Source organism: Phodopus roborovskii, unplaced genomic scaffold (genome assembly GCF_943737965.1).
Source record: "Phodopus roborovskii unplaced genomic scaffold, PHOROB, whole genome shotgun sequence".
Taxonomy (NCBI): domain Eukaryota; kingdom Metazoa; phylum Chordata; class Mammalia; order Rodentia; family Cricetidae; genus Phodopus; species Phodopus roborovskii.
In genome coordinates, this window is record NW_026125052.1 from 15,753,628 (window position 1) to 15,766,126 (window position 12,499).

The 12,499-nt window shown below is 51.2% G+C and overlaps 1 protein-coding gene across 2 annotated transcripts in view; it reads right to left on the reverse strand.

The window, feature by feature from the left end:
• The window catches only part of Acly (ATP citrate lyase), a 40,944-nt gene extending 28,819 nt beyond the window's left edge, over positions 1-12,125 (reverse strand). For both annotated transcript variants that reach the window (XM_051176466.1, XM_051176458.1), the window contains exons 1-9: positions 11,955-12,125; positions 7,660-7,841; positions 6,741-6,863; positions 4,982-5,044; positions 4,354-4,544; positions 3,812-3,891; positions 1,996-2,126; positions 1,128-1,246; positions 182-318 (exon numbers count right to left, since the gene is read on the reverse strand). In XM_051176466.1, the coding sequence (XP_051032423.1) occupies positions 182-318; positions 1,128-1,246; positions 1,996-2,126; positions 3,812-3,891; positions 4,354-4,544; positions 4,982-5,044; positions 6,741-6,863; positions 7,660-7,818 (1,003 nt within the window). In that variant the 5' untranslated portion in view covers positions 7,819-7,841; positions 11,955-12,125. The remainder of the gene's footprint in view (positions 1-181; positions 319-1,127; positions 1,247-1,995; positions 2,127-3,811; positions 3,892-4,353; positions 4,545-4,981; positions 5,045-6,740; positions 6,864-7,659; positions 7,842-11,954) is intronic.
• Positions 12,126-12,499: the final 374 nt, after the last annotated feature.

Here is a 12,499-nt window from a genome sequence, read left to right on the forward strand (position 1 = left end):
CTCTGAATGATGTTGCCAGTGTCCAGGAGCACTGCAAAAAAAATAGACCCTAAAATGAAATGCCTAGTCTCAAGTTGCAAAGGACGATGGCCTCAGTGACTCCTAGCACAAATCTGTTCCACACACTGAGCCACCCCAGAAAGTGTGTGTACACCCCCATGCACTCATGCCGGTGCCTCACCATCTGGGTGCTTCTCTCGAGTCATAAGTGAGAGGATGGTCTTGGCATAGTCATAGGTCTGCTGTTCACTGGGCGCACCCGAGTACTCCCCGTAATTCGCCAGCTCATTGACACCTCCAAGATCACAGATGGTATCACTGCCAGAGAGACACAGAACTCAGCGCTTTTTCAGGGCAGAGGAGTAAAACCTGTACAGAGCTGTCCATCATTCCCACAAGCATGGAAGTCAGCCTGCAGAACAGGCTTCACAGACCTATAACCTTCAACCCACACACGCGCCTCACTTCAAGGTCGATGTGCCTTGAGCCTCTCCCGGGCAGAGCACTTTGCCAGCCTCAGGGCACCAAGGTTCTGGGCAGACAGCGTGGGTAAAATGAACAATGAGCAGCTGCCTCACACGGCCCAGAGACACAAGAACTAGTATGCAGCAGGAATCCTCAGGGAGCAAACTGCAGAAGCTGGAGCAACAGGAGGCCTATGGCAGATCACACATCTACCGGAATTCCGAGAAAGAACAACTACCAGCTGTTCAAAGGGAATAAAACATGGTCCCAGCACTTCTATAAAGTGAGAAAGTGCAAGCGTTTAGGCATTAAAATGCCCAAGGAGAGCAAACTGTTCTCAGGGGTGACCCTGGGAGGGTAGGTGAGCAGCTTTTACTTTCTAGTGTGCTTTTCTTTTTTTCCTTTGGTTACTTTTCTATGAGGCACACAACATCAATTACAAGAACTAAAACCATAGACTGCAATTATTTTGAATTAAATAAAGTTGCAGAAGACACTGTGTACAGGGCAGGTGGTCCCAGAGCCACTTGAAATCCTCAAGGATGCCACTGCTTTCATCTGCTCAGTCAGTTCACTGACCACAGACAGGTGAGAAACTGGGGACTCCAGGACTGTGTGGGTGGACCTGGTTGGCAGCCATCTGCAGCCCTCCTTCTTGTCACCTGTACACGACGGAGGCGCCGCCCCCAGCAACCATGGTCCAGATCCGCCCCTTGGGGTTCAGCAAAGTCAGCTTCAAGCTTGCCCCACTTTTGGCGTCCAGGTCGGCAATGTAGGCTTCCTGGGGAACAGATAACCACAGGGGGCCTTGTGGGCACCCCTTTCACGAGGTCCCAAGCCCCCAAGACCACACCTCTCTATCTGAAGGCACATTAGTGAGACGGGGAATGGGGAACTGTAAGGTCCCAGGTCTGGGACAGAATGTGATAGTACCTTCAAAGTACCAAAGCTGCCTACATCCTGGAAACAACCTCAGCTCATCCCGACTTCAAGTCCTTGGTCCTCTGCCCAAGTCCAGACCTCACTATGTCCTGCTGCTTCCATCACACTCTCCCCACCAGCTCCTACCCTTAGCTCACCCCACATCCTCGTCCACTCCCCAGCCCTCTTCCTTCCTACAGCCTGGCTAGATGACTTCACAGAAGGCCTGCTCCTGCTGGGAGGACTTCTCAAAGGATGGGGTGGGGAGCAGCAATTAAAATTCTCAGCCAGTGGCCAAGAGAAGAACCTTCCCGTCAGGGCTGGGAAGAGCCACTTGGAATTATCAAGAAGCAACAAATCAAGTGAAGAGCCCAGAGAGGCTGATTTAGAGTGATGCCTAATAGGATTTCTGGCCAAGATTCAGAGGCTTGGCTGATTCCCATCCCGACCCCCCAACCTCACTGGGATTTTAAGAAAATTAAATGGTTCTCCATTTTTCTTTTCCTTGCCAAATACAGAGCCAAGATGGGGACAAAATGATTGTCTAGGATTAGTCACGCTGTCTCCTAGGCCCCATCAGCCTCCATCTCCTCTCCAAACCTGCCTCACCTCCGGATATGCTTCACGCCCAAATGGGGGAGGGAACTCTATATCACCCCACTTCACTTTGCAGATGTAGTCAGCCGTGGCATCCACCTTGGCCGCCAAGTCAAGGATGTAGACACCATCTTTGGTCACCACTAAAGAAAAGTCAAAGCAGTCAGACACCAACTTTTCAGTGAGGCAACCATCAGCCTCCAAACCATCCCTCCAGACTCCTCCAGCTGTGGCCCATGCACTCTCACACATCCCTAATCACTGTAAGTCAGAATGGCCCTTATGGAGCGTCTCAGAACATTCCCCACTCGCTGGCCTTCAGGTAACAGGTCAAAGGAAATCTGCTAGCTGCCATAGCAAGTTTTGATACCTTCATAAAATGCCATACTCCCTGCTTTAAATAGTCAAGCATTGGCCTACCCATATCCTACCAGTAGGCAAAACAAAACCTGCTTGCGGGAGTTGGTTCAATCCCTTACACCAAATAATATATTGAAAAGTAAAGGATGGGGCTGGAGGGATGGCTCAGTGGTTAGGAGTACTGACTGTTCTTCCAGAGGATCTGAGTTCAGTTCCCAGCACACAGCTGTCTGTAACTACAGTTCCTGACACCCTCACACAAGCAATGCAAATAAAATAAAATAAAATAAAATAAAATAAAATAAAATAAAAGGGCTGGTGAGAAGGATCAGTGGCTCAGCAGTTAAGAGAGCTTGGTGTTCTTCTAGAGGACCTGTGTTCAAGACCCAGAACCCATGTAGGGAGCTCACAAGTGCTTGTAACTGCAACCATCAGACACACTCTTCCTGGTCACCACAGGCACAAAGACATATACACAAGTCAAGATGTTTTAATGCTTAAAGTTAATTTAAATAAATAAAAAATGTTGAAGAAGATAATGGGAGCACAGGAAAAACAGGAAGACCAGATGTTCATGGTCATCCTCAGCTAAATAGTGAGTCTGAAGCTAGTGTGAACTAGACTAGACCCTACCTCAAAAGAACTAAACCACCACCCAAAACAACAACAAAACCGCAGCTACCACCACCGCTACACACACCCACACACGTGTGCAACACCCCTACCACACCCACACACGTGTGCACCACTTCTGTCAGAGCCCTAGGTGTGTACATCTGGGGTTTCTGTGTTCTAGCTAGGGAAGTCTCAGTGTGCAAAGTCCCCCAGAGTGCTCTGGGCTCAAAGCCAGCATATTCATCTGCAATGCCTCACTAAGCATCCTTATTTCTTCCCTGGCCATTTAGCTAATTAAGTTAGCACACAGCCATCTGGCCAATACAGGGGCTGCATCCTCAGCTGGAATTTGGTAACTCCCCTCTTCTTGGACTCTGCCCTGAGAGGCCTAGCCAGAATCTGCCAGGCCATCTGTCTCCTTCACAGCTTGAGAGCCTGTAGCCAGCTCTTCTTGGTGCTAGGGGTAGTAAATGATTGACCAACTCCCTGAGAGGGAGGGCTAGTGAAGCCTCCAAGGATACAGGGAGGATCAGACCAGAGCCTGGGAAGCCTAACCTGCAGATAGGAGCAACAACCCAACAGACAGACTCAAGCCAGGACTCCCTCAGAGCAGGACAAATTAAGGCCAAAGAAAGAAGTTGAAGTTGGTTAAGTTGAATAAATTACAGCCTGGGCACTCAGAAACAGGAGGTGGCACTGAAGACCACTTCTTTATGGGGACGCCTTGAATACCCATAGAAGTTTTATATTGCCTTCTGGCACGAATGCCCAGGCTCTCTGAACACCAAAGCCAGGGTTACTGTAGATATGGGAGCCCATCCCTGTTCCATCCCCAGCAAACAAAGCTTGTTACCAAGGGGGTTGATCTCAAGGTAGGTAAAGTACAGATCCTCGTAGAAATTGAACAGGCCAGAGATGAAGCTGGCCAGGATTCTAGAAGGGAAAGGGAAAGAGGGCCGGTTAACCCATCAGTCAGGACTCCATTCCCACCCCCTTCGCTACAGCAATTTCACTGTCACTGACAGCCCAGCCCTACTTCTCCACTCCTGACCCTTTGGCCTCGACTGTCCTCTGCCAGCACTGCTCCCTTGGATGTCACTCCTCAGACTCTGAGGCGGAAAGAAGCTGTCACGCTCAGAGCTAGAGAAGGCACCAGACAGACAGGGGCAAGGAGGTGAGGGATGAGGCTGGCATACTGCAGACGGATTCCAAGCCAGCACCCTCCGGAACACGTGGTTCCCTCCCTCAAGACAAACTTGTACCCATCACCTGCTCCCAAGCAGGGACAGCAACTCTACTTCCTCTCTCCTGTACCCAGAGCCCAGTGCACTGGTCTCCTGTGTTGTACTGGACTTGTCCCTAGTCGTGCCCATACCATCCCTCTCAGAACTCAACTCTTTCTTGTCTTCAGGAGCGTGGACCAACAGGTGCCTCTTAATGTCCTCGGTGTTCAGCTTCTCATCCACACCCACAAGCAGCTTCTGGGCTTTGGCATCCACATCGCCCACATCCACACCCCCTTCATGGTGGAAGAGGACGTAGTCTCCTTCCCGAGTAGCATAGATACACACATAGAACTCTTCCGCCTTGCAAGTAAAGATGGAGTGAAGTGGTGAGGGTACTAATCTGGGAAGGGGTCAGAAGGCCTCACCCCAGGAGTGGAACCCAACCCCTGTGGTCTCATTTCTAGACCCCAATACAAAGTGCTCCCCAAGGGGAAAGAAATGTTTACCACTTTCTGCCAAGGGACAAGAAAAGACGAAGCCCCAACTGTCTTCAGGTCCTTCTCATCCCAACATTAGGAAGTCCCCTGCTATCTGCTCTCACTCCGTTTTGCTGCAAACTAAGCCTTTCTTTCATCCCCAGATTCCTTACTCATAATTTCCTCCAGGCCTGTGCAGAAGCTTTGGAGATCCTGGTCTCCTTTGGCTATTCCCCCAGGCACCTCAGTCTCTCCTGTCTTCATTTTAGGAGGGCAAAGCTGAAGGAGGAAGAAGACCCAGCTTGGTCATGCCTCACATACCTGACTGTGAGGGACGAAAGGTTCAATGAGAAAGTTCTTGAGGAAGCCTTTGGCTTTGCCGACCTACGGAGAAAGTGAGGGAGATGCAGCTTAAATGCATGGTGTCTTCTTCACAAAGGCACCGCCCAAGCACTAAGACCACACGCAGCAAAGAGATTTCTCCAGAAGTCAGGGCAATGGGGTCACAGGCAGATAGCCTTAAGTTCTCGGGAGATCCCCTCTTTACATTTTTACTTTTACTCACGTTTGGGAAGGGTGGCAGGAATATGTGTATACAGTGATGACCACGTGGAGATCAGAGAATAACTCAGATCTCCCTCTACCATGTGGATCCCAAGAATCAAACACAGGTCATCCAGCCTGGTGGCAAGTGCCTTACCCACTGATCAATCTCACTGGCCCCGGCAGTCAAGCAGGGAGATGGGAACTTGGGTATAATGGTGCAGGCACACTACTTTGCCCTGAGGTAGACACAGTGACCCAGCCTAAGGACAGGAGTCCAGGCTTGAGGGGCAGGGGAGAGGAGAGCCAGAGGCTGATTAGGGAAAACTTTCCCTCCTGTGTTTCCTGGCTGAAGACAAAGGGACTGCAGAGCTAATCAGCTTGAGTGGGTCCCTGGCGGCAGCAGAGGCGAGACAGCCCTCATCTTCTGAACCCCCCGCCTGCCCGCCTGTGCGTCATTGCTGAGTCAGGAACCAGACAGTGATCCATCAGAGGTAATGAACCGCTCCAGCCAGGTCCGACACTGCTGCCAGCTCAGATGTCCATGACATCTCCCTCCCTCCTGTCAGCACACTAGGAAGGGAGCATGATGTGCTCCCTGGGGACACTGCTCAGTACCCAGCCCCACCACACTCTCCACAGGGGCCTGGGAACTCAGAGGTCAGATCCCCCTACCCCTGGACCCATGAGCAGCTTCAAAGATTCGTCTTGACCTTCAAGGACCAGAGCCTAGGAGACAGACACAGCTGCTTTGAGGAAGCCCAACATGCAGAAAGATGTCTCTGATGCCATCTCCCCAGGGTAGCTAATGAAAAGAACACCTCATCCCTGACCTGTGCCTATGCCAGAGGGGCACCAGTTTCTGCAGAACTCTGTGCCACGCAGACACAGACATACATCCTCTCGAGGCTAGGCCAAGCTTCAACCTACGCCCTCCCCTCTTCTCTACCTCCCTTGTGGAATGAGGAGGAGAAGAAACACAGTTTTATCACCGAGCATTGCTTAGCTTCCTAAGCCACATTTCATTCTAGCTCTCATCCTCATAGCTGACAATAATCACCAAGCTGGGAGAACTGAGCTTCCTCTTCAGCATTAATAACTGTCTTTGTACATGGCTCTCCATCCAGCATATTTCTCTTGCCTAATAATTCTGAAGCTCCCCCTTTTATCTTGTTCTATTCCACCTTCTTTGTAAGCATGTCACCCTAAACTCCCACAACTTTATTTGGAAACCAAGCAGTTATTTGGAGAGCAAACAGTACCCAGAATGAGCTTGAGTCCTATCTCTAGGCTGGTGGTCAGTTTCTGGCTCCCTAATTGTTCTGGGGTTACAACTACAGTGCATCTTAGCTGAAGCACTATCAATGGATTAAGTTCCTGATGAGGGAGCTGGGAATGGCCACCAAGACTGGGCTGCAGCGAGGGCAGACCCACACTCCATCCTTCTCCAATGCTATGTGACTGGTCGTGAGCCTTAGGTTGATTATCTGGAGGTTACCATGCTGTTACCACCCTGATCCCCTACACCAAGACTCACAGTGGCCTCATGTCCCAGTCGAGGTTTTAGCCAGGATTTGACTCCATCCAGAGTGAGGTTGACCCCGACTAGGCCAAGCTTTCCTCGACGTTTGATCAGCTGGTCTGGCTTGACTACCAAGCTCTGGAATGAAAAGGGTTGGAACTTACAGTGAGAAAGGAAGAGGTAGTATAGGAGGTGAAGTTGTATGGCTTTTCATCACCCTGTTTCCAACTAACTCATTTATCCATCAGGACCACTTCCCCATCCTGGAGTTTTTCTCACCTATCCCAGTCAAATCTTTTGACCACCAAGAGACAACTAGGACGAGCCTGGCACAGAGTAAGATGCTCAGTGAGTGAGCATCTTTAGAAAATGGGCCAATTCTGGTGTTCTAAAAGACTTAGAGCAGATCCTTAGGATGACAAAGGACTTTTGGAAACAAACTGATCATTCCTATCCCTACCTGCACTTAAACCCTAACAACACCAGGCCAAGCAGTCAGTCCCTCAACCCACTTTGTGCTCCACTTTGGGAAAGGAAGGTATACACCTTTTTTTTTTTTTTTAAAAAGCTGACCATCTACCAACTGCTAGACAGCACACTAAATGCTTCCTGGATATTCTTGCTGATCCTTATAGCTCATAAAGTATTATCCCTATTTGACAGTTGGGGAACCTAACTCAAAGAGAAATGAAATGGTTTGCCCCAGGCCACATGGTTCATAAACAGACAAGTGTGATTTGGATACCAGTCTGTCTGGTTCCAAGTCCATATGAAGGGCCCAGAGCAAACTCAAGACCCTGCTCAGCCAGCTGCATTCTCTCACAGGCAAATGTGCAATCATGTAACTCCTTGGGACACCTCCAACAAATCAGATGCTTTCTCCTCCTCAGAGCCTGGGTTGGAAAGAAGAGTTTAGGAAGCAGGCAAAGCTCACCTGGCTGAGCAGCCAGGGGTGGTCTTGCAGCAGATGCGCCCAGTCGGTGTCAGGAGTAACCCGGGCATACTTGAACCGGTTCTGGATGGCAGAGGTGGTACAGATGTACTTGTACAGGAGTTCTTTGCCAGTCTGCTCGGAAATTGCCTTGGCTGACATGGCTGCAGACAGACCCGGTTTACCTGTGAGGGTAAGAGGAAACTATCAGCTAGCAAAGTCAATGCAGTAACTTCCCCAGAAGGTTGGATCTATTCCTAGCTGCCCGCCCTCCCCCACCCCAAACAATAAAACTAGATTTTGGATTTTCTCAAAAGAAAGGAAAAAGGCTGCTTTGGCAGGAGGGGATGGGAGATGTTGTCAGAGCAGCTTCATCAGCAGAGACATAGATCTAGACCTAAAGCTAAAGAAACAACAGAAAATTAGGAACATAGCACCAGACATTGTAGTATATTCCCATAATCCCATCACCCCGGGGTAGTGGGAGAAGGATCAGAAGGTCAAGGCCAGCCTGACCCATATGAAATCTAGTCTCAAATAGAGAAAGGGAGGGAGGGAGGAAGAGAAGAGGAAAGGAGGAAGGGAGGGAGAGAGGAAGGGAGGGAAACATAAAAAAATGTGCAATTCCTCTGGAACTCTTAGCCTGACCTTAACTTTGTCTCTATTCCCTTTGGGCAAACTAGCTGGCCACAACCACATTCAGCCCTGAGCAAAAGGCAGATCAAAGGGGAAGCCAGGAACACCAAGGTTTGATCCAAATGCTCTCTGAGGTGGGCACACACACTGACCTACTCTTATGTCCCCTGACCTGTGAAGATCATTGCTGGAACTGCACAAGCTGGTTTTATCTTCCTCCCAGACTGACTCACTCACATATGTCCCCACCATAGACTACAGGCCTCAGTGGACTAGGAGGAAGGAGACCATTACCTCAAAGCTCTTTTCTCCTAGAACACTAGACTCCCACCTCAGAGTACATACACAACAGTCACAGGGCAGGGAACTATGACCTGCAGATCATATGACCCCACTGAGTCATCTTAGCAGTTAACTTTGAGCAAAACAGAGGCCTCTCTGGGGACCACCCCGTACTAGTCATCCTTAACTGAGCCAGAACTTGGGAGAAGGCAGAAGCCATCTTTAGTGACATGTGCAGAGAAACTCATCTTAGAGGCTGGGAGCATAGCTCAGTGGCATGCATAAGACCCTGGGTTTGGTCTCCAGCACTGCAAGAAATAACACTTGTCATGTGAGCTCATACATCAAGTCCACTCAGACTCAGAATTCCAGTTCTCAGATGAGGAATCAAAGTTCAGAGGGAGGGGGTAAACTTGCCAGACTCACCAGCAGGACTTGAGTCCTAACACTCCCGGATCTCCAGAAACAGCCCCTGCAGGCCTAATAGAAAGACATTTCTCCCAAGACTGGCCCCCTTTGATTTGGAAGAATCTATGATGAGAATGCACTCATCTTTCCTGTCTACTACCTTGCCAGACACACCCACTCTCCCCCAGAACAGCTTATGGAAAACAGTGAGAAGAGATGGAGAAAGGAAAGCCGGTCATGCATGCCAAGTGCCTGACTAAATGATGACAGGCTGCCCAGCTCTCCCAAAGGACCAGAAGGGAAGCTGTTGAATTTGCTAGGGAGAGGAAAGTCAAGTTCACAGAAGGAGGGTGAATTAAGGAGCTGGCTGGTTAGTCTCCTTTCCTAGCCCAGGGAAGGCAAGTGTCACAGAGCCACACTGAACTCCAACAGGCAATGCAGGAGAGGCTTCTGGCACTAATAGTGGCCTGGCTGTTTCCCTGTCTCTAACTCACCACAATGGATATATTCAGCTTGGGACCTGGCCTCAAGTGGGTACATGGAAAGGGGCTCAGAGACCTTCCCAGTGCTTTTCCTGGAGTAACTTGTAACTCCTTCTCAGTTGGCTTCTGAAGGAGACGCCCCAACTAGCCCCGCCCCAACTAGCCCCGCTGCCCCCAAGTCCTCAGCCCCCACCCACTCCAGTACCATTTCCCAACCTTCTTGACTCAAGACCAGAAAAACTGGTCCTGAAATCTAATGGGCACACCCCTACCCCCCTCTCAAACAGAGCACAGCCCAGGGCACATTAAGCAGAAAGAGGAGGGGGGTGGCACTGACCACTTTCAGTCACTCACAGGTACATCTTCAACAAACAGGAAAACACATTCCAGAAGAAAGGAAGCCCCTTCGCCAAGCCTTCTCAGACACTGACAGAAGACTGGCAGCAGCACCCAGAATTTAGTACCTCCCAAAAGAGACCCAAGACCCAACCAAGGAAAGAAGGGGCAGAAAATAACAACCTCAGGCAACTGAAGGAAATCATAATTTTCTTGAGTCCATCTCCATGAGACCAGGGGTGGGTGGGGTCAGGAGACAAAATAACAGGGAGATGAAAAGGAAAGCTCTGCCAGCTTACCAAAGTAAGATGTGCCACTACAGCACTGGGGTTTAGCTGGGGAGGTTGAGACAAAGAACTCATAGATTAACTGGAGAAAGGGCCTGGCTCCTCACCAGTATAGCTCACACATGCAAGAAAGCCTCAGTAGAGAGCAATCAAAATTACAATTGTTGATTCAATGGATCTTTCAGGTTTCCTGTGCTTTCCGGGATCTAAAAACCCTTTGGGAAGTATGCACTTACTGAAATGTGCGACAAAAGTATATCCCAAACTCAACTGGACACCTCCCCACAAAGTCGTAAGCTGCCCTTTCCAGCAACTGATGACACTGTCAAATTCATGATGGATGGTTTCATCCCAGAAACTGTTTCCTGGTATCAAAAATCTGCACTCTTCAGGAGAAACCATGTCAGAACACGGACACACACATCTCTCTCTCTCTCTCTCTCTCTCTCTCTCTCTCTCTTTCTCACACACACACACACATACACACACACACACACACACACACACACACACACACGCCCCAGGAAGAGACCTTTTGAGTTGAGTCGGGTATTTTCTGCAGTGATCCAGGCTTGAACATACTTAGAGGCCCCAGGAGCAAAAGCAACCCAGAGGGAAGGATGAATGAATGAAGCCTGTTCAAGAAGGCTCCTCTGGGACATGGCGGTAGGCTGGAACTACTGAGGATGTTTCTTAGGGTTGACAAAACACTCTCACTTTAAGGGCTGGGGGAGAGGGGGTGAGATGACCACAAGCAATCCCTACAGCAGAGGGACCGGGCAGAATTCTCTGGAGTATTCCCTGCTGCAGCAGGCAGTCTCTGAATGGAGATTAGGAATAGCGGCTATTCTGTCTTCCCGGCCTCCCTTTACTGCTCCCTCAGGGTGTTTAAGAAGCTTTCTAAGAGGTGGAAATGATCCTTCCGGGGCAGTTATCTCTCAACAGTAAAGAAACCCCAGAAACTGAACAGGCTGAGAGCTTTGAGCAATGTTAAAGGGAGGATTGACAGGGTGGGCTGGCAGACTAAAGTGCCCTAATGCTGTCCTTACAAACCTTTCCAAAATCTTTCCAGGAGGACCCCCACATAACAGAACTTCAAGAAAGCAGCAGGCTCCGGGCACCGGCCCTCTGCCAAGCCTGATAGGAGGGAGAGGGTAGCATCCTTTGCACACGCGCACGCACACACACACACACACACACACACACACACACACACACACACACCTCAGGAGCTTGTCTGGTCCAGACTCCTGGGCACTCCGACCATCTGTTGTTTGGGGATTGGACCCGTGGGGAACGCCTTAGCAGGGGGCCTCCGCTCCGGATGGAGCCAAGTGATCGCGGCAAGGCCTCAGGGGTAGCACAGCCCGCATGGCCGGGGCCCACTCCCTCCGACACAGAGCTTTATAAATTCACCACAGAACGGGCCTGCTTGAGTCCGGCCGGCGTGGGGCGAGCAGCCACCGCCTTCTCTACTTCCCGCCCAAGTATCCGGTGGGGAACCCGAATGAGGCCCCAAAAAGTGTCCCCCAAAAGCCGGAGGAGATTCGAAAGCTGGTCCTGGGTGGAGCTGAGGAGAGACAGGACGCGCAAAGGAATCGGGAGGGAAGAGAAGCGAGGTCGGCGGCAAGCAACGTGCAAACTCCTGGAAACTAGGAAAGGGCTGGGAGGGTGTAGACACGCGACTCGATGCCGGGACTGAGACTACCATAAAGCTGAGATCCGCACAAAAGTTCCAAGCAGGTGCAGGGAGCGCGCGGGAGAGCACAGCCAGAGAACCGGGAGGTGGTTCCGGGTTGGGGGAGGGAAGCAGGAAGCTTTTCGGGGACTGGGGGATCGCGCCCGCGCACACGGCTGTGGCACTCACCTTTTCGAGAAAGCCCGAAAGCGGATCCCTACGTCTGCAAGCACCAAGTCACCCCAACTCTCCGGATCGCTCCAGCCGCCCGCAGCTGCCCGGGATCCGGCTTTTGTCCCGGCCCAAGCGGGCTCCTCCCCGCCCCCCATCAGCTCACAGGCCGAGTCGCCCGGCGATTGGGCACACGCGTTCCCTAGCCTGAGCTCTAAGCTCCTCCCTATTCGCTGCTGTGGAGGCCCCGCCCTCAGGCATGGCTCGTGGCTGATGGGACTTGTAGTCCTTGGAAGTCGGCGAGGCGGGGGCGGGGGCGGGGGCGGGGCCGTAGGCGGGGCCTAAGATGGGGAGATGGGCCGGGCGGCTCTAGGAGGAGAAACTACGAGGCAGGGGGCTGTGGCCTGATCGCTTCAGGGGCTGGGCCCGAGCCACCGGGTGGAGTAGCTGAGGGAGGGGGTTGTTGGCTCAAATGGCTGTAGCACTTCTTGCAGGACCTGGTGTCCCCTTCCTCCCTCCCATGGGAGCGACTGACGTTCTTAACGAGGCGCTTGTAAGCCACC